The following is a 21,792-nucleotide window of genomic DNA, read 5'->3' on the forward strand; positions in this document are numbered from 1 at the left end:
TTTCCCACAAGGTGGAAGTTTATTTAATTTATAATCCATAGTTTAGTAAAACGACTTTAAATGTCCGTAACTATACCATTTTAATCCGAACACGCAAACAGTTTTCACTTATGCGCTCATGGTTTCGAGATCTATTTGAAAACATTAATTGTGACCTCAGAAGGTTAACGAATTTTAAAAATTAATTACGAAAATTCAAACCTGATGATTTAATTCCTAAAATTAACAGAATTAAAATTAACTAATAAAGATAACGTAAACGTGAAATACGAACTTAAATAACGAGATACGTAATGAATAGTGAAATTTCGAGGACGGGATTTCACACCTTTAGCTTCACCTTCTATCCATGTGTTACTTTGTATATACTTGCAAGGACTAGTGAATGAGTTTTGGATCCGATGACTATCTTTTGGTCCAACATCTTTGGTGAAGAAATCTGGATGTGGCGTGCTTTTGGTTATGGGTTTGGTACTTTTGTGCAGCGATGTCTTGGTCGGTTTCACCATTCAGTCATTTTCTTAGTGTTAAAGCTTCATCAGCTACTAGCATGACTTTGTGGTGGTGACTGTGGCGGACGCTGCTTTCTGCAATTGGACATTAAGGATTTAGGTTTTCCTTTTTGCTTATTTAATTGGGTTGGCCTTTTATGTATCTGGTTCCCCCATTGTATTTGGGTTATTTCTGTTGGCTGATAAGCTCATATTTATATATATTTTACATCAAATTCACTTGTCTTTTCTTAGTTAGTTCCTTATATTTTTGAGCTATTTACTTTGTTTTTTTATTTTGTAGGATTTGTCAAGCAAAAAAAAGAAAAATAGCACAAGTGGGGTTTTAAGTAACAACTTCGTCAAAACTGCATGTGCAAGTCAGCTGACTTTGAAAGCAAGTTGCGGACAGGTTAGACTGAATTAGAAAATGAGCCTTATATGCTTGGAAATCTACGGATGTCTATTTTCTGGAGCATTTCGCGAATTGCTAATATTATTTTTCTAGAAGAAGTTATGGCCATTTTAACACTGAAAGGTTCCCAAGAGGCTGAGCAATTTGTAACTGATAATAAAACATTGAAAGCAATAAATCCAATAAAACTACCAGCCAAAACTGATGCAGCCAAGAATAAGCCAGCTGACACCTATTCAAATATCAAATGAAATGGAATTAAAGATGAGGATTAAGTGGGAGTAATTGGCATAAAGGTTGCCCAAAGAGTTACAATTGTTTTACCATTTTCTCTCACTTATTGTCATCACTAAATGGCTGTTAGTGGGGTGAGTTATGGAGAAGAAAATGTGGCAGCAAGCAAGAAGAAAAAGGCTGCAGGTTGCAACGACAAAGAGAGAAAAAGAAAAGATAGAAAAAAGGGAAGAAAATGAAGGAAAAAAAGGCAAAGCTTCTGCGTTGGGGAAGGAAGGAAAGGAATGAGGAAATCTTGGCATTCTTTTCTTTCGGTTTTATCTTCTCAAACCCATGTCTTTCTTTTGGTTTTATTTGAGAATAATGTGTAACTAAATTTTTAGTAGTTAGGGGTTGTTTTGCAAGTTTGTTATGACATTTCGTTTGAATTACTTTTATGAATAGATGAAAATTGGTTCACTACTTGTCTCATTGATGAATTCTTTATGTGTTTTCTACGGATGCATACTTAGTAACCATATCTAGGATTTTAATGCTATGAATATGTGTGTGTCTGCCCTTGTCGAATGAGAACCTACATATGTTCTAGAGTAGTACTTGTTAATTGCGATTAACATGTGAATCAATTTCTAGGATAAGTAAGACAATGCTAGTACTTACGATGCCTTGTGATGACTCAAACTTTTTTCATTCTTAATGATTTCTACTTGTTTAATCTATAAACACGACATTCTAGATTGTATGATAGGGACTAAGTTAAGTTGAAAACGTCATTCTCTTAACATACCACATAAGAAAGAGTAATAGGTTGAGTTCTAACATTGAGCCAACTTGAGCATCTTCATCCGAAAATGAAAGGAATTTGAATGAAACATAACATGTTTGTATGATTATTTGGTGGTGGATAGCAATTCCCCTAACTCGTTTTTCTTAATTTGTGAACCACTTAAAATCTGTTTCTGTTCTGTTTTTTTTTTTTCGATTTAATTTAAACAGAAAATCAACTCCAAAAATCCCAAAAATTTGTGTGAGTGTAGCTCTGTGTATCTAGTGTCTATATATAAAATTTTGTAGACATTAGATCAATATAAGTCGGTCTAATAATTATTTTTCGGTGGCTAGTTAGGAAGGACAGTAACCCAGTTTTTGTGACATTTTAAATAGTTAGATAAAACAATCTTCTGCAGGAAAGACCCTTATTTTCATATGCTACAATTGACAAATCCTAGTGTTAATAAGGAAATTCAATAGGACATTTGTGTGCTATTTTGTGGTGTGCTTTTAATCCTATCATTGGCATGAACCTTCTTTTGATTTAATGAAGTTTACTTTTCGAGTAAATTGTAACAATGATCCCTCAACTAAAAATCCATTACCATTGGTCCTTCAACTTATCAAAATGTGTAGCTATAGTAATTTTCATCAATTTCGTCAAAATTTTGTCAATATAAGTTATGTTGGAATGACCATTTATATAATTAGGGTCTTTCAATTCATCAAAGTGTGTAATTATGGTCCTTTTCGTCAACTACGTCAAAATTTTTGTCAAAACGAGTTATGTTGGAAGAACCATTGCTACAATTGGGTTAAAGTTAAGGAACCATTTTTTCAATTGAATTAAAGTTGAGGCACCAATGGTAATGAATTTTTAGTTGAGGGATCATAGCTGCACGTTTTGATGAGTTGAGGGACCATCGCTCCAATTGAGTTAAAAGTTAAGGGACCATAGCTACAATTTACGCTTACTTTTCAATTCAAAGAAAAAAACCCACAACAACAACAATGACTAACAATTTCTCTAAGGGTGATGCTATTAGCACACCCCTTGTTAATTTCTGTCATTTGATTATCTTCAATACATTCAATTCGACGTCCGAAAATTGAAAAGGATGTAAAGAAGATAAAAATGGGTTTGTCAATAGCACCACCATTTCTCTAATAGACTAAGAATTCTCATACAATTATCTTATGACAAGTGTCATAATCTTAGCTTTGTATATCCTCAGTTTAAGAATAATATTTGAGATTGATTGTTCACCATAAAACGATTTGTGAGAACATTACTAAGTAAACTTTCATTCAAATTGTTGACATAAGAGCAAAATAACTTATCTACTACCGTGTGGCTTCAAATATTTTATTGCCTCCTTATATTGACAAATAAAATCTACATCGCATTTTTAACATACATATCGTTATTGTTCAACATTTTATAGTTCACATATATATAATAATAACAAACTAGATTAATCATTAGGGTTTAACCCACAGAGATATCTATAGATTCATCCAAAACTATGATTTATGCCAACGTCAAAATAGGAAGTGGCCCATGATAGAGAAGAAGGAGACGTTGGAGATGAACGATAAGAGGAACATGAAGAGTTTGAAGAAGCACTTGTTGGTTTAGGGTTCCTAATCATGAATGGCACCATATCTTGAAGCAACCCTTGTGAGCTTCTCTCTTCTTCCACAAACTCTTGATGCTGGTCCGGAAACGGGCCCGGCGGCAGATCCGGAACTGGATCGGGAGTAACGCTTCGCGGGCTCTCTTGCGCTTCTCGTTCTTGGTCTTCGGGTTGGGGATCCGAGGTTTTCTTCTTGGTCTTCTTCATTGGTGGAGTGGAGTTTTGGGCCTGGTTGTTGAGGTTGAAAAATGGGTATGCAAAGTGTAAATGGAGCCCTTCATAGGTGATGATGAGTGTGTCTGGGTCCTCACTGGACCTCTCTACTTGCTTTTTGGCACTGCATCTTGGATTTGTGCACCGGTAGTAGCTCCTGTATCACAATCCAGAAAAAGAGCTGGGTGACAGATGTAAATTAAAAGATAAAAGAAAATAAATCGTTTGAAAGTATATTTTTTTTTCAAACAAGCGATATTATTACTTCAGACTACAATAAAAGGAGGATGAATGGTTTGAACGTAGAATTCAATGAGTTGAAGAGGAAGGTCTTATCCACCCGAATAATCCTCCAGCCACTTGCAGTTGAAAGTTTAATGAACTTGTGTGATTGTAGCAATATGTCAACCTTTGTCTAATGGCCTAGTACGAGGGCTAGACCTCATTTAGGCTATAAGGTACTGGCGTTGGTAGGCATATTTAAGGATAATCTACTTGCTTAAGGTGTTGAATAGGGTGGTTGGCTTCATGCTGCAGTACTAACTAGAGAGCATTTCGTGAACTAATCTACTTAATTAGTATTAAAGTCGTCCGAGTCACGCCGATTAATTTCGACTCTTAGACGCATAAGATAATGAAGTGGTTTGGGATGCTTATAGATTTTTCAATGCAAAGTTGAATTGTTTAGGTGCCTAATACACAAATGATTTGAAAATGTTCAACAATTATCATTTCAAGTTAATTAATAATATATAGATTTGGACGTGTTATCTTTTATGAAAGGTAGCGTTATTCATACTTTTCTTATATTTTGCCTTGCATTATTCTTTGCAAGAGCTTATGAACAATGAGATTTCTTTCATATACAAGCTATATAAAAAGGTGGAGAATCGATGGCCTTAGGTGTAGAACTGAGTGCTCGTAACTGCTTGAGCTACACACACTTATAGGGCTGCAATAATATCAATACCCTAAAGCTTTTAAAAACACTTAACTCCAGATAAAGGGGAAGAAGAAGGAGATATATATATATATATATATATATATATATATATAGTAAATAGTTACCTAGGATTAGGGCTATTCTTAATGGATTTCTGGCCATACTTCCTCCATTTATAACCATCATCAGCCATTATTCCATTTCCACAGCTTTTGATCTTCAGAGTGTACTTATGCTCAACCTTACTCAGACCCCTTTCTAGCAATGACAGCCTGCAAAATAAGAAAATGCATTTATAACAAACTACATAAAAGTTAAATAAAAAAATAAAAAAACCCCAATTGATTTACAATTCTATAAAAATGGTGAACTTAAAATTATTGAAACATAATATACAAACCTGGCGTTTGGAAGTTCTTGGGGTTGGACTGTTCCAGTTGTGACAGACAAAGCAGCCTCGATATCTTGGATCGTTGGACCCGAATAGACGTTAGGGATGAATCGGTTGATAGCCTCTTTGCCGAAAACACTAGCCGCTCGGGACTGCACAGCCTCCTCCGGTAGCACAAAGAGTGGTGAATCATTGTCCAGAAGCTCCCTCACCAGCTCTTCCTCCGACCAGTCCGACCACGTAGCAGCCATTGATTCCTCCATTGTTAACAGAAGAAGAAGGAGAAGCTGAGAGGAAACGAGTTGATAAGATGAGAATTATAGAGAGTGTATTATCTGGTGAGGAAATAAAAGAGGGGAAAAGGTGGAGCAGATGAAGAGGGGAAGTTGTCACGTCTACGTGTTTGCCTCTTGACTTTTAAAGTAAGAGGGTTTTGGTTTTGTACGCATTGTACTTTGACTTAACGAAGAATTCTATTCAACAGTAAACATATTTGGTAAACTGCACAACCCTAGCTACGGGCACTTTAAAAAATATGGGGTCATTTTCCTTGTGCATATATATATATATATGCTAGGGTAATTTCAATGCCTTGCCTACACAGATCAAATTTAAGAACAATAATTTTCACGACTGCATGAAATTAAAAAACAATTCCGGTGTGCAACACACTGGCTTCATGATCTTAATTTACCAGGAAAAAGTTCGTGAGGTAAATTGAGACTGCTTTTTTGGTTGTACGCATCTGTTTAATATTTTTACCATTGGATTGGATAAATGAAAAGAAAATTAATGAACATAATTAAATAAAGGTGTGCACAAAGATAATCTAAATTGTAGAGATGAGATTCAAACTCTACCTGCACATAAAGAAATACATCCGCTCTAACTAATTTAGCTAGATCCATATCTGAGAAATCGCATGATAGTCGGGTGAAAAATCATTTACTTTCTTTTGTTGCTTTGCAGCATTTTCTGTTTTCATTTAGTGTGTCCTTTGTCTTGTTATAATGTGTGTTTTGATGAGAGAAAATTTTGAATTATAGAGGCATCAAAGGTGGACCAATGCTACCTGAACCATGACCCAATTTTCAACCCAAAGCAAGAGTCAACCACTAAAGAATCAATAAAAAAAATACCTTTTCATTATTTCAAAGAGATTACATTCTCCTCTTTCTTTAAAAAAACAGATTAAAGACTTGAACTTCATTATCACTTCTTTCTAAATTCTTTAAGGAAGCATATAATTGGCTAGCTGGATAGTTACTTTATAAAAGGAGTAGATGTGAACTGTGATGACCTTTTAATTAACAAAATTAAAACTGCCTAATCTCATGTCATCAATTCATCACACTATTTCACCTCCCAAAAAGTAGCCTTTGTGGATCCTTTGATTACATAGTTCAACTGATAATCAGGCTGCCGTCGTTCACCAAGAAATATTTTGGTCGTTTTTGACGGATTGAATGTCAACATGTGGAGGCGTATGCCTTGTGACCGCAGTAGAACTTTGGGTTTTATACCATGGCTACGCAGGCGGCAAGAGAACTTTCCATCATTGGAAAACTGGTGGGTGCATTCCAGCAAGTCGCTTGTTGACACATCGAAGTTTGTACCGGACAAGACTAAGATTGTAGCAATCTAAGTGCAAGTTTATTAAAAGAATGGTTAACTATTTTGAACACATCACAAATATTTATTAAATGAGTGTCGTTGATTGCAAGAGAGGATCTAATCTCTAATTAGACTGATAAAAGTATGAAACCCTACTTTAATTCTTCCCCCAACTTTTTCTTTTCCAACTCTCCCAAGTCTCGATCAAGTGAGATGAGTAGCATGCAAAAAGAAGATAAAACATAATTAGAGCCTCCTGTAATTAAGGTTTATATATACTCATACAAGACTAAGCATGCGTGTTAATTGAATATTTCCAGAATACCGACCCACATTAAATCCAAGAGATCAACATTTTGCAGTATCCAAATCTCTACGCTTTCATTATTTTAGATTTTAGAGAGATTTGGTTGTGCTTTTGATGGCTGGCGGTGCAAACAGTCAGTGCCAATGTCTAACAACATAATGGTACACACACATGCATGCATGCCTCGATCTTTCTCACAAGAGAGAAAACAAAATTAATTATTGCAACTAATTGTCCACCCAAATTCATCAATTAGGAGACTATTCGAAGAGAATAGTATTTTGTTAATCTTGACAACAATTCAAACAAAATACACGTGATCAATGATATAGTTTGAAAGAAACAAAGCTATGTATATATGTACAACCATGTATATCGGCACTCCACCACGAGTACTTGAAAAAATTAATTCATGACACTAAAATACAATTAAGCAGTATATATAAGTTTACATGTTACAGGATTAATCGACGATAAGTCTTTGTTTTACAATGTAGTATATAATAGTAAGTAATCGCGCTATGGAATCTTCACCGTGTCGGGAGACCAAGCAGGGCATAGTTAGTGGCAAAGGAATCGACTCGGCGTCAGCGGCTTCGTGCCGCACTGGAGTGATCCAATATGTCATTAGTTGTTTATCACACAAACTGTGTTTCAGTACCGCTCAATAGATTAGTTTTTAGCACGCAAAATGATTTAGAAAATGGACAACAGAAAAATTGAAAAAATAAAATAAAATAAAATTCTAGGGTGGTATTATTCAACCACCATCACCATAGCTTATATATATATATATATATATATATATATATATATATATATTCAGAAAGTTTATCTTGAAACACAAGGGGAGCCGAGTGGTTGCTTCAAAGTGAGGGCAGGTTTTGGCGGTTTGTGGCTTTGACTTTTGTTAATCCGAGAAACATAAACAGAGGGTGCGTGCTATCTCCCTCTCCTGCTACCCTACCCGCTTAAAAACACAAAACTAGGGTTGACCGTCAGACAATGGGGGAGAGAGAGAGAGAGAGAGAGAGAGAGAGAGAGAGAGAGAGAGAGGCGTCGGTTAGCGGATGAGGGAGGTGGAGTGGGCGCAGCCGCGCAGGTTAAGAACCAAAACAAACCAACTTATCTTTGGTTGGAAAAAAAATTGGACGTGTTCGCCAAAGTCAACCCCTTTCGATGCGGGGCCATGTGGGGACACGTGTGATTGGTAGTGTCCCACTGGTGTCGAGCTTCACGAGTGAAAGGGAACGGGTGGGTCGAGCTGTCGACGTCTGTGGTATCGGAGGAGGAGGAGGGGATTGATCCGAGAAGTGACGCTAGCTGTAAGTAATCTTTTGGGGTTAAAACAAAGAAGAGAAGGAAGGGGGTCCTAGAAAAGAAGGGCAAATGTCCTAATCTATCGTCCTTTGCAGGGGCATCTTCCTCTAGTGCTAGCAGTCAAAAGACTCAAAACCTAGTCTTCTAGATGCGGTGGCTACAGGTGGGAAACTGCCACCACTGTGTATCCCACAGCGAGACCGTGCTAAGGACAAATGCCCACGCCAGAGCGGAGTGGTTGATACATTTTGAGACCTTAACGGCTAGAAGTACTTACCTTGACACATTAGATGGACTTACATTAAGAAATCGCCCACACGCTCAAGGTAGCATTTTCCATTCCACTATTCTGAGAAGAACTATGTTGTTGACAAGATGGCGAATTTGGAGTAATTTTTTGTATGACTGTTTAAACTGCTAGAGTTACGTAGTGTTACTAATCAACTCATGTTCTAAAATGTGTATTTTATTCATTAGACAATATATATTGTCTATGACATATAAAATATTATGTGAGTTTTTATATCAGATCGCCACATGATGTTCACATAACATTTTATCATACCTGGACAACATGGTTAATATTAAGGAAGTTGAATTTCTAACATAAAAGAAAAGGGGGCAATATGGTGATGAGTACATCTCCTCGTAAACATACATGCAAAGTTCTCTACCCAATGTGAGAATCATAATCTCAACAAGTTCCCAAATTGAGATGAATTTTCAAATCTAATACGCGAACAACACAACTACACAAGTTAGGTGACTTAGAGGTTATGTGACTGCTGGGCTTCACTCGTGTGGAACAACCTGTTCTGATATCTTGAAGGAATTGTTCTACGTAAAACCAATTGGCAAATGAGAGTAGCCCAACTCCTTTTAAGTAAGTACAAGATCTCTTAGTTCTCCAATATGGAATTCATACTCTCATAAGTAGGTCATGAACATAGAGTATAGTCATATTTGTAAAGATAAGTGTACTTGTAATACCAATGGAATAGGAGCACGACGTACCAATGTAAAGATCGCATTGAAAAATTACTTTATGATTTATCAATCATGTTGTCCACTTATATTTGCATAAATTGGTAAAACAATAGGGCAGGTTTTTTCACACTAAAATTAAAATTTCTTGTGAATTGGATTATGGACTGTGTTAGTTTTCCCCTCATTCATATGAAGATGTGAAGAATGTTTTTCATCAATAATTAAGAAAGCTTGCAAAAGTTTATAAGAAGTGCTGGGTCACTCTCTTGATTGCCAATTGATTGTGGGGTGTGGAACCTCATTTCTTTCATTGTATGTAGGTAAGTTAGCAAAATACATGACAAAAGTCATTTTGTCACATATGTTCATATCATGATGTTAAAATTGTCCATGTTTTAGACTTAAAATTTCACCATAGGAGACTAGCAGACATCAAATAGTATTGAAACCCACCAAGGTTCTAAAAGCCATTAGGCGTTAGTAGGGCGGCGGGCAGGCTAGGCAGGTGTCGTGCACTCTCGTTGCTTCAGAGGAGTGAGGAGTCATTTCTCACATGTCTAGACGTCATTTCTTAATTTTTCAAACACTAAATAATTAGTTGAGTGGTGACTAGCCGTCTAAATGACACTAGGCGTGGATAACCCACTGTGTTTTGGAAACATAGCGATTTGTATCTTTCTATTGGGCCTTACATTGTCAAGATAAAGGTAATTGATGATTCAACTCTAGGTCTCCAAGCCCATCCTCTCTTAAATCTGTTTTATGCATAGTGGCCCCAGAGACTGAAAAAGCAAAACAACTATACTTTTTAAGCTGGACATGGCCGATTAGCCGTATAGGCCACGGCCTACCCTTAAAATTCCACTTGGACCACAAACATTCAAGTTAAATTTCAGCCCAACTAAAACACATTGAAACGGATTAATTTTCCCGCGCAAACCAACCGACTCAAAGTTAGCACCGACATTAAAAATAGAAAAATATACAAAATCCGCTGGATTCGGGCCACGTGGAAACGCACGTAGTTAGAAACTCCCAGTAACAATCTGACACGTCGTCCCTCCCGCTCATGCTTAGCTGTCATTTCCATTTTCGAATAATTATTTTCAAATTTGAAATTTTACAGGCCGCGCGCGAGCTCCATGTGCTGCTATATATAAGTAAAGTGATCGAAGGTGTGAGGGGAAGCTGGATTGGGAATGGAGGAGGGTTGCGCGACACCCAAGCGGCAAGAGTGCCGGATACCGGAGGCGAACATGTGTCCACCGCCTCCGAGGAAGAAGGCGGTTGGGGAGACGAAGCGGGAGCAGCCGAAGAAGGGGTATTTCCAGCCGCCTGACCTTGATACTCTGTTTTCTCTGCCTCCGAGAAGTCAAGCGTGTGCGTAGCAAGCTCTATTTGTTATACAAGATGATTTTACTTGTTGGTTTTCCACTGTATATAGTTTTGATTGTTTTTGGAATAATTTCCCTCCTTTTTTCTTGAATTTTTGCCTATATTGTGATGATATCGGAGTGAGTGGAGGGAGAAACGTTGACTGCCCAAAAGAGGAAAAAATAAAATAAAATTTTACAGTCTTTTCAAATACCCAATCACGTGAAAATAAACAAGTTACATGTTTTGGTAGGAGAATTTGTTCTAGAATCAAAATGTAACTTGTCTTCTTACATTTATGATGAATGTTGTAAACACAAAGATATATACAGTGAGAGTCACATGTAGGCTTTCGGGATATACTTCTGGTAATAGAGACTTTTATTTTAAAGAAATCATAGAGGAAGTTGACAGAATTGCCTGATTAGCCTAATCACTAATATTCCAATTATGTATACTTCTTTTTACGTTACTATAAAGGAAAGTAATTGAGGAAAAGATGCATACGATGTAATCTTTTCCAAAATATATTATGAAAAGTATTTTCTTTGCCAGTGAAAATGAAGCAAAATCTAGCTTAGATTTAAGAGAACTTTAACGAAAAATCCCGGTATTGTTCATTTTAACGAAAAATCATATTTTAACACTAAAAAATCAATCTTAGTGTTATTTACTTTATTTTTTATTTTGTTCTTATCATTAAAACTTCAAATTTTCAAGTCATTTTCATTAATTTTTTTTAAATTTAATTGTGAACAGCTTGATATGGACTTAGTTTCAATGTGACAAGCAAAGAAATTCATATTTGGTGTTAGGGGCCAAATATGAATTAATGGGTCCTAAATGTTAGAAAATTAGAAATCAAAGAAATTTATGTTGGGTGTTAGACAGGGGTGGAGCCATAAAGGGACTAGAATGGTTCTGGGCTTACCTGGACAATTTTTTTTTTTTTTTTTACAGAGAAAAAATTAGAGTTATTGTTTTGATTTCCAAAGGTTTTTCAGGGGATTAGGGCCCCCAACCTAAGGGGAGAAAGAGGAAGTTGGCGAGAAAACTGTTTCATTTAGAGTTTAATCTTTTTCACATGGTGTTAGTGGTTGTTGGCAAACTTGAATTATGCTTCCATCCATGTGCGATTTTCATGTTCTCGTTACATTTTTTTGTAAGGTTGTTTTCTTTGCCAATTAACATGGCTCCCAACTGATCGGAACATAATAATGAAATGGAGTGAAATTGAAAAATCAACACCAGCGTCACTGAGTAAGCAAACATCAAAATGAGGAGTAAAGTAGTGGTTAAGATGATGACCAGACAATTAATGAGATAATAGATTTGCGAGTGTGAGAGAGGGATTCAAGAGTGAATTGCAGTGTTGTTTTAGAGCTGGCATTGTTGGTGGTGTTACAGTGTTTTTTTTTTTTTAATTTTTTTTTATTACCTTTGTGAGAGGCCCCTTCTAATCTAAAATTCGAACTCTGCCATTGCACTACATATAAGTACAACTAGAACATCTAATACATGTACATATTAGATCATACTGGTGATTTTCAAAGGTGGCATTAGATCGGGCGGGCCATCACTCTCATCGTACGATTTGAACATTACATAATTTGAATGTTTTGTTCCTTAGATTCCAAGACAGAACAGTTGTGGACAGGCCCAAATAAAGATTGCAAATAAAGGGAAACATATGATAAGCAGGTTGGGAGACTTGAGCTTGAGCATGCGTACAAAAGTAATTCTTACTTAGTTTTCTGCGACCTCACCCACCTTACCTATCAAGCCACAATTATCATTAGGGTTTGACGTTTAGGGGTAAGTCTTAGGACGTTGACCATTTGCCTGTTGATGAGTAAGAGATGCGGACCTCTTAAAATTCTCTCCCGTCTGAATGTTAGTATGGATTGAATCGTTTCTCTAACGTGATATTATTTTGTTATGCAAATATTATAATTGAAATTATTTATTTTCTTTATCATCATGTAAAGATTATTTATGAAAAATTCATTCAATTTGAATATCAAATAAATCAATTTAAGAGATAACTCCTAGTAATGCCAAATTGCCAATGGCTCTTTATGGATTTCGTCAAAAATGTGTTATTGGTCATCCGACCATATATGGTATGGTTTGGGGTTGAGGTGATTTAAAAAAAAAAACGGGTTTAAAAAAAAGCTGGGAAAGTTTTTGGTGTTTAGTAAACACCCCAAATCAGCTTTTTTTTCAAAGTTTCAGATGAAAAAAAGCTAAAAAGTGGAAGTTACAAAAAGTGGCTTATTTTCAAAGTTTCTCCTGATTCCTCACACTTTTAGGAGGAAGAACAACGTTACCACGTCACGACGACCCAGCTTTAAGCCGTTGATCAAGAATTGCAAATCGACGGCCCAATCGTCCATTTCTTCATCGCCGTCTTTCTCCTCCCCTTCATTCTCTGTCGCCATCTCTGCCTCTAGCTCTGTCATCAGAAATGGTGAATTTCTCAGGTTGGAGCGCACAATTTCAGAAACCCTAGTTCCGTAAGTTCCATTAAACCCTAATTTGAAGGTGGAGTGAGAGGAGGAGGAGAAAATGAGGATTGAGGCGATCCGATTGAGGCCGAAGAGGGAGCGAGCGTTGTTGTCATCGCCGGAGAACAAATCGTCGTCTAAGGTTCCGACGCGGGTGAGGTGAAGAAATGTGTAGTGTCGGCGGCGGAGAGAGATTGGAGAAGGGGACTTGGCTGGAGATCTAGGAGAGCGGTGGTTGGTATTGTTGGCACCAGCAAGGTAGAGGCAGGGGAGGAGGGATTTAAGAGAAGGGTCGCAGTCGACGAAGGAAGTGAGGAGGTGGGTCCCATTTTCGACGACCTTGCGGAAGGAGAAGATGAGGAGGGAGAGGAGGACGAAGGTGAAGAGGTTGCCAACGAATGACGTCGTGGCTTGTCATAGCACATCTAGTATTATACTTTTTTGGTTATTTCACACAATCACAGCTGTTGTACATAAAAGTTTACCAAACATTATCATACTGCTTTTTTTTTCCAAAAGTACTTTTACAAAAAAAATTTGCCAAACACTCTGCTGCTTTATTTCACAGTTGCTTATTTTTACAGCACAGCAGAAACAGTTTTTTTTCAAAACACAACAATACCAAACTAGCCCTAAGTCGGTACATAATAGAATTTCGCACTCAAACTTAATTTACAAAGTTTGTTTGATTGTGTCATTTGTCGTCCACCCCTGTAAGCCTGTCCATAAGAAATAATATGACTCAAACATTAAGTTACGAATTTCGTCCAAATGCGTTAACAATCACTGGTCCCAATAGGCCGTTCAACTTAAACCACTTTTTTCAATTTCCTTCTCCATTTTATGATCCCATCCTTGAAAGGGTTAATTATTTTACTGCATAGATGAGAAATGAAAAAAATTCACACTATCAGTCGGCTATACTTGTACGAAAGACGGGTTATTACCGTCCCGATAAAAAGCGGACTATTGGATACATATTCAAAACAATAAACTATATATTATTTTTTATTATACGGTATAAATTCACAAATTAACAATATAACCTGTCAAGTTTCACAAGTATCGAATTTCATTGCAACAACTTCAATTACATTGACATCGTGTTAGTCGTATTAGTTGAAAACAATGACCTTAGAAAGAAAAACAGCATTGTGTTGTGTAGTTCAGATTTGAAGACCTAAAAGAAAAAGAAGGATACTCACTTCCTATAACGCCGTGACATCTAGAAACACTAATTTTACAATTTGTACGCTAAGTATTACAACATGAATTAATTGACTGTTTAACTGCTTAATCATTGAAAATTTGGCAACTTCTAGACCACAACATGAGCTTTTGCTTGTGCTTAATATCCCTCCAATAAAATAAGATCAGAAGGTAATTATGTTAATCGGAGATTAGTACTGATGCAACAGGTAAAATCTTACTTAATCCACACTCTAAAGTTCAGCTCGACCAACACCAAAGCGGAGCAGACAAGTAGAAACCATCTCAATATTGAAGTTTAATGAACAATTATATTTTCGCGCCATCTCTATCTATGCTCTCCTATATTATGATGCCTTGACCTCTTTAGTTTACACTTACTCTCATTGTATCAATCTAGAGAGAGAGAGAGAGAGAGAGAGAGAGAGAGAGAGAGAGAGAGAGAGAGAGAGAATAATGGGTTCTTCTCATTTGCCTTGTTCTACTTCAATGGCAGCTTTTCTGTTCAGTTTTTGTGTTGTGGCATTGTTGACGCCGGAGTTTGCTTCCGGCATAACAAGACACTACACTTTCAATGTACAATTTTTCATCACATCTTGAGAGCCTCAATATTCTTCTTTGAACTACTTCATCTTTTTTCTTTTACTATCGCGTAGTGTTGCCGATAACAGCTTCTTAAATTAACTTCACTAGTTTCTAACTGTTTTCTTTTATTTATCATATACAGATTAAGTATCATAATGTGACTAGATTGTGCAACACAAGGAGCATTGTAAGTGTGAACAAAAAATTCCCAGGTCCTAGGTTGGTGGCAAGGGAGGGTGACAAAGTCCTCATCAAAGTGATCAATCATGTCTCAAACAATGTCACCATTCACTGGTATGCAATCTATTTTATTTATTTGTTTATTAACAAGTGATATATAATAAATAGAAAATTATATATTGATGCCTTGACATTTATTTCTTTGAACTACTTCAATTTTCGTCCCTCAATATTTAATCATCTCATTTATTAATTATATATTGATGTTTTATTTCTCTTTTTCTTTCTTATTTTAATGTATTAATTCCATTCATTATAACATATTTTGTTGTAGACATTTGGTTAAACTATATATATATATAATATATCCCGATACAATTTGTATGATCTGTATTTGAGTACATTAATTTATTTGATATATTTCGGTCTATCCAACAATACAAAAATTTAGGTACATTAGTTCAATATAATATATTTCGATACATGCATTTTGGCACACACATTTCACTATTTACATTAAGTTTATTAATTCAATATAATACATTTCAGTACATACATTTCGGTACGTACATTTTGGTACATAGATTTCGGTATTGACATTTAGGTACATTAATTAAATATAATACATTTTGGTATATTACATTCTAGGTTCATTATAGTATTTCGGTACAAACATTTAGGTACATGCATTTCGGTACAAAGAAGTTAATTTAATATATTTCGGTATGGTCATTTTTGTACACTTATATTTTACATATTTCCACTAATTTCTTTTAGTATTTTTTTCATTTAGGTTCATTTATAATTGAAAGAACTAATATGTGAATATTAACAAAATCAAAATTTCAATGTGGAGTCTTTAAATAAAAATACACATTACATAACAAAAACTGAATATAAATTCTGATAAAACTATACTTCAAGGGATTAAATTGAAACGTAATCTAACACCAAAACATTTTTTTAAATTTTAATCTTTTTCAAAGACTAATATTTAAAAACCCCTATATTCAACTTGGGACTTCAGATGTATGTTTAAATGACTCATTCACTGATATAAAATATATTTATTCTTTTTAACAAAGGGGTGTATTAAACTACTCTAATCTATAAAGGAGATACAAACTACACTGTAAAAACACGAACATACTATTCTGACCAAGTAGCTCGTATCTACGTCCAGAATCTATAAGTCTAAATTAGCAAATGTGGTGATTGAAAGGAAGAAACACAGCTACTATTCATGTATGTGTTTGTTTTGTGCGTGAGAGCAGGCATGGGGTTAAACAACTTAGAAGTGGATGGGCAGATGGTCCAGCTTACATTACCCAATGCCCTATACAGATGGGCCAGTCATACACATATAACTTTACCATCCAAGGGCAGAGAGGGACTCTGCTATGGCATGCTCACATCTCATGGCTGAGATCTACCATCTATGGACCTATCATCATTCTCCCAAAGCGCAACGAGTGTTACCCTTTTGTGAAACCCTACAAGGAGGTCCCCATTATTCTTGGTAATTAAGTATAGCAAGCTAGCTAGAATTAATGACAATTTTGAAAATTTGGACATTAATGTTTTTGGAAATTGTCTTGATTTGCATGGATTTGGGTTTGTTGCAGGAGAGTGGTTTAATGTAGACCCTGAGGCTGTGATTAATCAGGCTCTTCAGACCGGGGCAGGACCCAACGTTTCGGACGCATTCACCATTAACGGTCTTCCAGGCCCCTTGTACAACTGTTCATCTAAAGGTAGTGTGTTTATGACATATTGTTATGTTATCAGACTATAAATGAGAATGCAAAGATGTCAAACTGTTTGACAACGTAACAAAATAAATTGTAATGCTTTTGTGTGAGCGGGTGGATTTTTGCAGATGTATTCAAGTTAAAGGTGAAACCAGGGAAGACATACCTTCTCCGGTTGATCAACGCCGCTCTCAATGATGAGCTATTCTTTAGCATAGCCAACCACACTCTCACGGTGGTTGAAGCCGATGCTGTCTACATCAAACCCTTTGAAACCGATACGCTTCTCATCACCCCAGGACAAACCACAAACGTCCTCCTCAAAACCAAGCCCAATTCTCCCAATGCCACATTCCTCATCCTGGCAAGTCCTTACTTCACCGGGGGTGGAACCCTAGACAATACCACCACGGCTGGAATCCTCGAATACGAGCACCCGATAACCACTCTTCAATCTTCCATCAAAACCCTTCCTCTCTTCAAACCAAGTCTTCCACCTTTCAATGCCACCAAGTTTGTCAATGTTACCCAATTCGTCCAAAACTTGGCCAAAAAATTCCGTAGCTTGGCTTCCAAGAAATTCCCCGCCAACGTTCCCCAAACCGTTGACAAAAAATTCTTCTTTACCGTAGGTCTTGGAACAGCCCCTTGTCCCCAAAATTCAACTTGCCAAGGACCCAATGGCCTGAAATTTGCAGCGTCTGTTAACAATTTCTCTTTTGCCCTTCCATCAACAGCAATGCTTCAAGCACATTTTTCTGGACAGTCCAATGGAGTTTACACCACAGATTTTCCAGCCAATCCTCTTGTGACATTTAACTATACCGGAACGCCGCCAAATGACACAAATGTGGCCAATGGTACAAAGGCATTGGTGCTGCCATTCAACACAAGTGTGGAGCTGGTGCTGCAGGACACTAGCATTCTTGGTGCCGAGAGCCACCCTCTCCATTTACACGGTTTTAATTTCTTTGTAGTTGGACAAGGGTTTGGGAACTACGATCCTAACAAGGACCCTGCTAAGTTTAATCTGGTGGACCCCATCGAGAGGAACACGGGTGGTGTTCCGGCTGGTGGGTGGATTGCGGTTCGTTTTTTAGCAGACAATCCAGGTATGCTCAACTCACAGTTCAGCAACATAACAGAACGAATTTGTAACATTTAATGATATGTTTTTCAGGGGTGTGGCTTATGCACTGTCATTTGGATATCCATACAAGTTGGGGGCTGAGGATGGCGTGGATCGTCCAGGATGGACCGCAAGCGAATCAAAAGCTGCCACCTCCGCCATCCGATCTTCCGAAGTGTTGATTTTGAGTCACCATCTGTCCGGATTTCCCTTTTTCTTGAGTGAACTTGTAATGATACTTCCCCCTTTTCGCATCAACTTAATATTCATAATATGATTAATTATGATCATATTATTTTGCTACATTAACATCTCCTGAGTCATGAAAAGAATATTACGGATTTTCTTTCTCCGGGGAGATGTTTTGTGTACATAATTCGTGGTGTATTTTTTTTTTTTTTTTGGAGTGATAGTTTTCGCTCATATGGTTGATGAATGTAAAGTTTTACACCGGAAATCAAACTGAATTAAACACAATTCAAGTTAAATGATTTGACTAGGAAATCAAACTGAATTAAACACAATTTAAGTTAAATGGTTTGACTAGCATGTGCATCGAGGTTTTTTTTTTTTTGTATAAAATCCCACTCATTGGATCGTACATGCGGTTAAGTTGGAGGCCGATCATCCTTGTAAATATCTTATCGTTTATTTGAAAAAAGAGTTGGGACTCCCTAGTGTGCGAGAACCAAAACTCTTTCAACATTAATCCAGGTCAACATATTATAACTTTTTTTTTTTTGTTTTTTTTTTTTTTAAGAAAATACAGATTTATTGTTTCACATTGGAGCAATTAGTTCTACAGCATTAGCGAGGAAAAATACTGCTCGAATTCTTGATCAATGGTTGGCTTCCTGCTGCTGCCTGCTGATTGACCCTCTGCAAACACGAGCACGAAAATTCTATGCCGATCAGTAAATGGTAAAAACAAAGATAAATTCCCCATGTAAAGGCAAATAGAAATTCCTTAAACAGAAACTTTCAATAGGACACCTGAATTACCTTGGTCGACACTCCATCTTCCGGATGAAAGTACATATGTGTTCGGCTTCAAACCGTTGGGGTAGATGAGATCTTCGCAACCTGTGTCCATACATTGCTCAATGCAGTCATCTCCGTATTCTGCGAAAATGTAATCCATCCGGTTTCCAAATTCCTGGATGTGTTCTTCAAGATTCTGAAATTCTTGTATTTCGCCGTGTGGATGCATAGGTTGATGGTCTCCATTCACATATTTTAGTTCATCTGCACTATGGCTGATGCCGTTCCCAGATGAAGTGGAAGGCCTATCGTATTGGCATGTCTGTGCATACACGGGTCCGACTTTAGAATCACCATAAACCAACGTTGCATAACCAGAATCTCCGGCGAAACTATTGCTGCCTCCTCCGGATTCAGGTTCAGACCTGTCATCCTGGGATGCCCCGTCTATCTTTCTGTTCAGCGTCTGTTTTTGCATATTCTTTATTTCATGGTTTCCATCAAACATGGAGACGGATTCATCAGATGGAAATACTCGTGCCCAGCACCTGTGCTTTGGTGTTGGCAAGCCCAATTGTTCCTCGTGAAATTTTCTTTTCTTCATCGGACTTATAACATTGATGACAGGGAAGCTGTTTAAGACATTAATAGCAGAACAAAGATGAGAAAAGCTGCAATTACCAATAAAACTTGGACAATCAGAACTAGTAACTATTTCAAGTTTCCTAGACTTTTGACAAAAAAACAAAAAGAGGGATTAGGTCAACATGGGGCCGCTTTAGGACTGCTTCTGGAAAAAAAAGGCTTTCTGACAACCAAAAACTTTACTGATTCCATTTCACTGAAAAACTTAAAAAAGCTTCAGGATCATAGAAGCACTTTCTGAAGAAACACCAGCAAGATTCTGGATTTCTACTCGTTTTTTTTTTTTACATGATCTACTAAAAGCACTTCTAGCAAAAGTGGTTATAAGCATATGTGCTTCTTAAAGAAGAAGTCCCAAACAGGCCTCCCATTGAGTCTCATCTAAAGTAAAGTGGAATATTGCTCCAATAAAAAATATTCAACCTTGAGTTTGAATCATTGACCAAGGGCTGGTTTGCTGAGCTCAGGGAAGCAACAATTGGACATTGAATTCATCTCTACCTCAAAAAATGCATCCCTTAAACCCAAAAAATTATCCTAAAAATGACAATTAATTAACAACACTCTCTAAATTTGGCTACTTGCAGCTGAACTCAGCAGTAACAATTAATCCGCTCGTCAAATTTAGCTACTTGATTAAGTCAAACAGTTAACAAACAAAGAGCTAGTGATCTGAAAAAATGATTAAAATAAAAGACTAAAAAGGTTGAAAGTACGCACAAAAAAAAAAAAAATAAATAAATAAAAAGAAAAAAGAAACCCAGGAACCAAAACCTGTGGATCTCAGATGGGTTCTCCTTGAATCCTTCCATCTCCATATCGATCCAGAGAAACGAACTGGACGAGTTAACTCAACTCAGCTCAACTCAGTAAAATGATACAGATTGGGCTCCGAGGATTGCTACCTGCAATGCATACGGGAGAGAAACATGGATATTCCTGTCCCTGTCTTTGTCTCACTCAACGGTTACAAGGTAGCGCGTGTACTGCAGGCAAGGAGATTTAGTCTTGCGCGCGTTACGGTTTGCATGGGAGCCGCGTGGTGGATGATGAGTCGGATAGAGCCATTGCGAGTCCACGTGGTTTGGCACGAAGATCCTTGGTTCAATCAGGGACCCATCAAGTTGGCACAGAGTCGGATGTACACAAACGCATCAGTTTTTTTAACGAAATACTTTGAGTATTGTTTATCTTATGTTATTATTCACTTACAACATATTTATATCATTTTAATTAAAACTCAAAGTTGTAAAGTTTTTTTCATTAGTTTTATATATTTATTTATTTATTATTTTTATATTCGAATCACCATTTGAAACCAAAAATTTTCTTCTATTATATTTGTCTTTCCTTTTCTTTCTCCTTGTATGAGACTTTATTGTGCGCATGATGTGTTTGATGAAATACTTTAGTTCAAAAGTCTTGGCTATCTTTAACATTACTACACAATATCTTATATCGACCCTTGACAAGCCTCTACAAAAAATAGTAATTGTTAACATATGTTGGCACAAACTTTCGAATAATTTTGACAAGAATCGACATATGCCTATTCCGTGCTCGACAAAATGACCCAATGAAGTTTTTTCGATGATATTATGACCACATTATTTGAAAATCCTGGCTACAACCCTGCATATACCTAACATAAAAACAAAGATTTTTCAGTGTGCTTGAAACATGGCCCAACACACTAAGTGTAACAATACAATTAGTTGAAAACTTGGAAAAAAAATCTCTAACTACTGTATTATGACCAAGGTTCTAAAATATGTTAGGCGCTAGTCAAGCGGTGAGCTGGTTTAGGCAGGCGCCTAGGCTTACTATACGGATTTAACTAAATCTATTATATTCCGTATAAATAAGTATCTATTTATACTTAAAATATTTATAATTTCATTATAAACTGCAAAAATAGAATGGCATATATATAATGGGCTATTGGAACATAATGAAAACATGGGGAACAAGCATATAATGTGTGTTCATTCAAGTTTCAACAAGTCTCTTACAATTTATTGGAAAAAAATAAAATGTAAAATGAAAGTTATCTATTTTATGTTTAAGTGAGTCGCAACTTAGGCGGGTGCCTAGGCAGTTTTGGACGG

General features: G+C 36.6%; 5 protein-coding genes across 5 annotated transcripts; 2 read left to right on the top strand and 3 right to left on the bottom strand.

Annotated features, from left to right (window-relative positions):
• Positions 1-3,275: 3,275 nt before the first annotated feature.
• On the bottom strand, positions 3,276-5,463 carry LOC137722258 (putative WRKY transcription factor 49). The gene is made up of 3 exons (XM_068461227.2): positions 5,105-5,463; positions 4,830-4,976; positions 3,276-3,918 (listed from the first exon to the last, which is right to left on the bottom strand). Exons 1-3 carry the CDS (start codon positions 5,356-5,358, stop codon positions 3,426-3,428), a joined length of 894 nt encoding a protein of 297 aa, XP_068317328.2. The 5' UTR covers positions 5,359-5,463; the 3' UTR covers positions 3,276-3,425.
• A 5,027-nt stretch (positions 5,464-10,490) lies between these two features.
• On the top strand, positions 10,491-10,910 carry LOC137722036 (cyclin-dependent protein kinase inhibitor SMR4-like). The gene has a single exon (XM_068461038.2). The coding sequence runs from the start codon at positions 10,523-10,525 to the stop codon at positions 10,709-10,711; it is 189 nt and encodes a 62-aa protein (XP_068317139.2). The 5' UTR covers positions 10,491-10,522; the 3' UTR covers positions 10,712-10,910.
• Positions 10,911-12,997: 2,087 nt separating this feature from the next.
• On the bottom strand, positions 12,998-14,044 carry LOC137722037 (uncharacterized). The gene is made up of 2 exons (XM_068461039.2): positions 14,020-14,044; positions 12,998-13,614 (listed from the first exon to the last, which is right to left on the bottom strand). The coding sequence occupies exons 1-2, from the start codon at positions 14,042-14,044 to the stop codon at positions 12,998-13,000; spliced, it is 642 nt and encodes a 213-aa protein (XP_068317140.2).
• Positions 14,045-14,722: 678 nt separating this feature from the next.
• Positions 14,723-18,546, top strand: LOC137723318 (laccase-17). Its single transcript, XM_068462481.2, has 6 exons — positions 14,723-14,989; positions 15,141-15,292; positions 16,453-16,697; positions 16,804-16,932; positions 17,058-18,041; positions 18,110-18,546. The coding sequence occupies exons 1-6, from the start codon at positions 14,870-14,872 to the stop codon at positions 18,238-18,240; spliced, it is 1,761 nt and encodes a 586-aa protein (XP_068318582.1). The 5' UTR covers positions 14,723-14,869; the 3' UTR covers positions 18,241-18,546.
• A 147-nt stretch (positions 18,547-18,693) lies between these two features.
• LOC137721773 (protein FAR-RED ELONGATED HYPOCOTYL 1) lies at positions 18,694-20,607 on the bottom strand. The gene is made up of 3 exons (XM_068460792.2): positions 20,459-20,607; positions 19,061-19,671; positions 18,694-18,937 (listed from the first exon to the last, which is right to left on the bottom strand). The coding sequence occupies exons 1-3, from the start codon at positions 20,500-20,502 to the stop codon at positions 18,858-18,860; spliced, it is 735 nt and encodes a 244-aa protein (XP_068316893.2). The 5' UTR covers positions 20,503-20,607; the 3' UTR covers positions 18,694-18,857.
• Positions 20,608-21,792: the final 1,185 nt, after the last annotated feature.

The sequence above is a fragment of the Pyrus communis genome, chromosome 4, assembly GCF_041283825.1.
Source record: "Pyrus communis isolate YQ-2024b chromosome 4, ASM4128382v1, whole genome shotgun sequence".
In the NCBI taxonomy this organism is placed as follows: Eukaryota; Viridiplantae; Streptophyta; class Magnoliopsida; order Rosales; family Rosaceae; genus Pyrus; species Pyrus communis.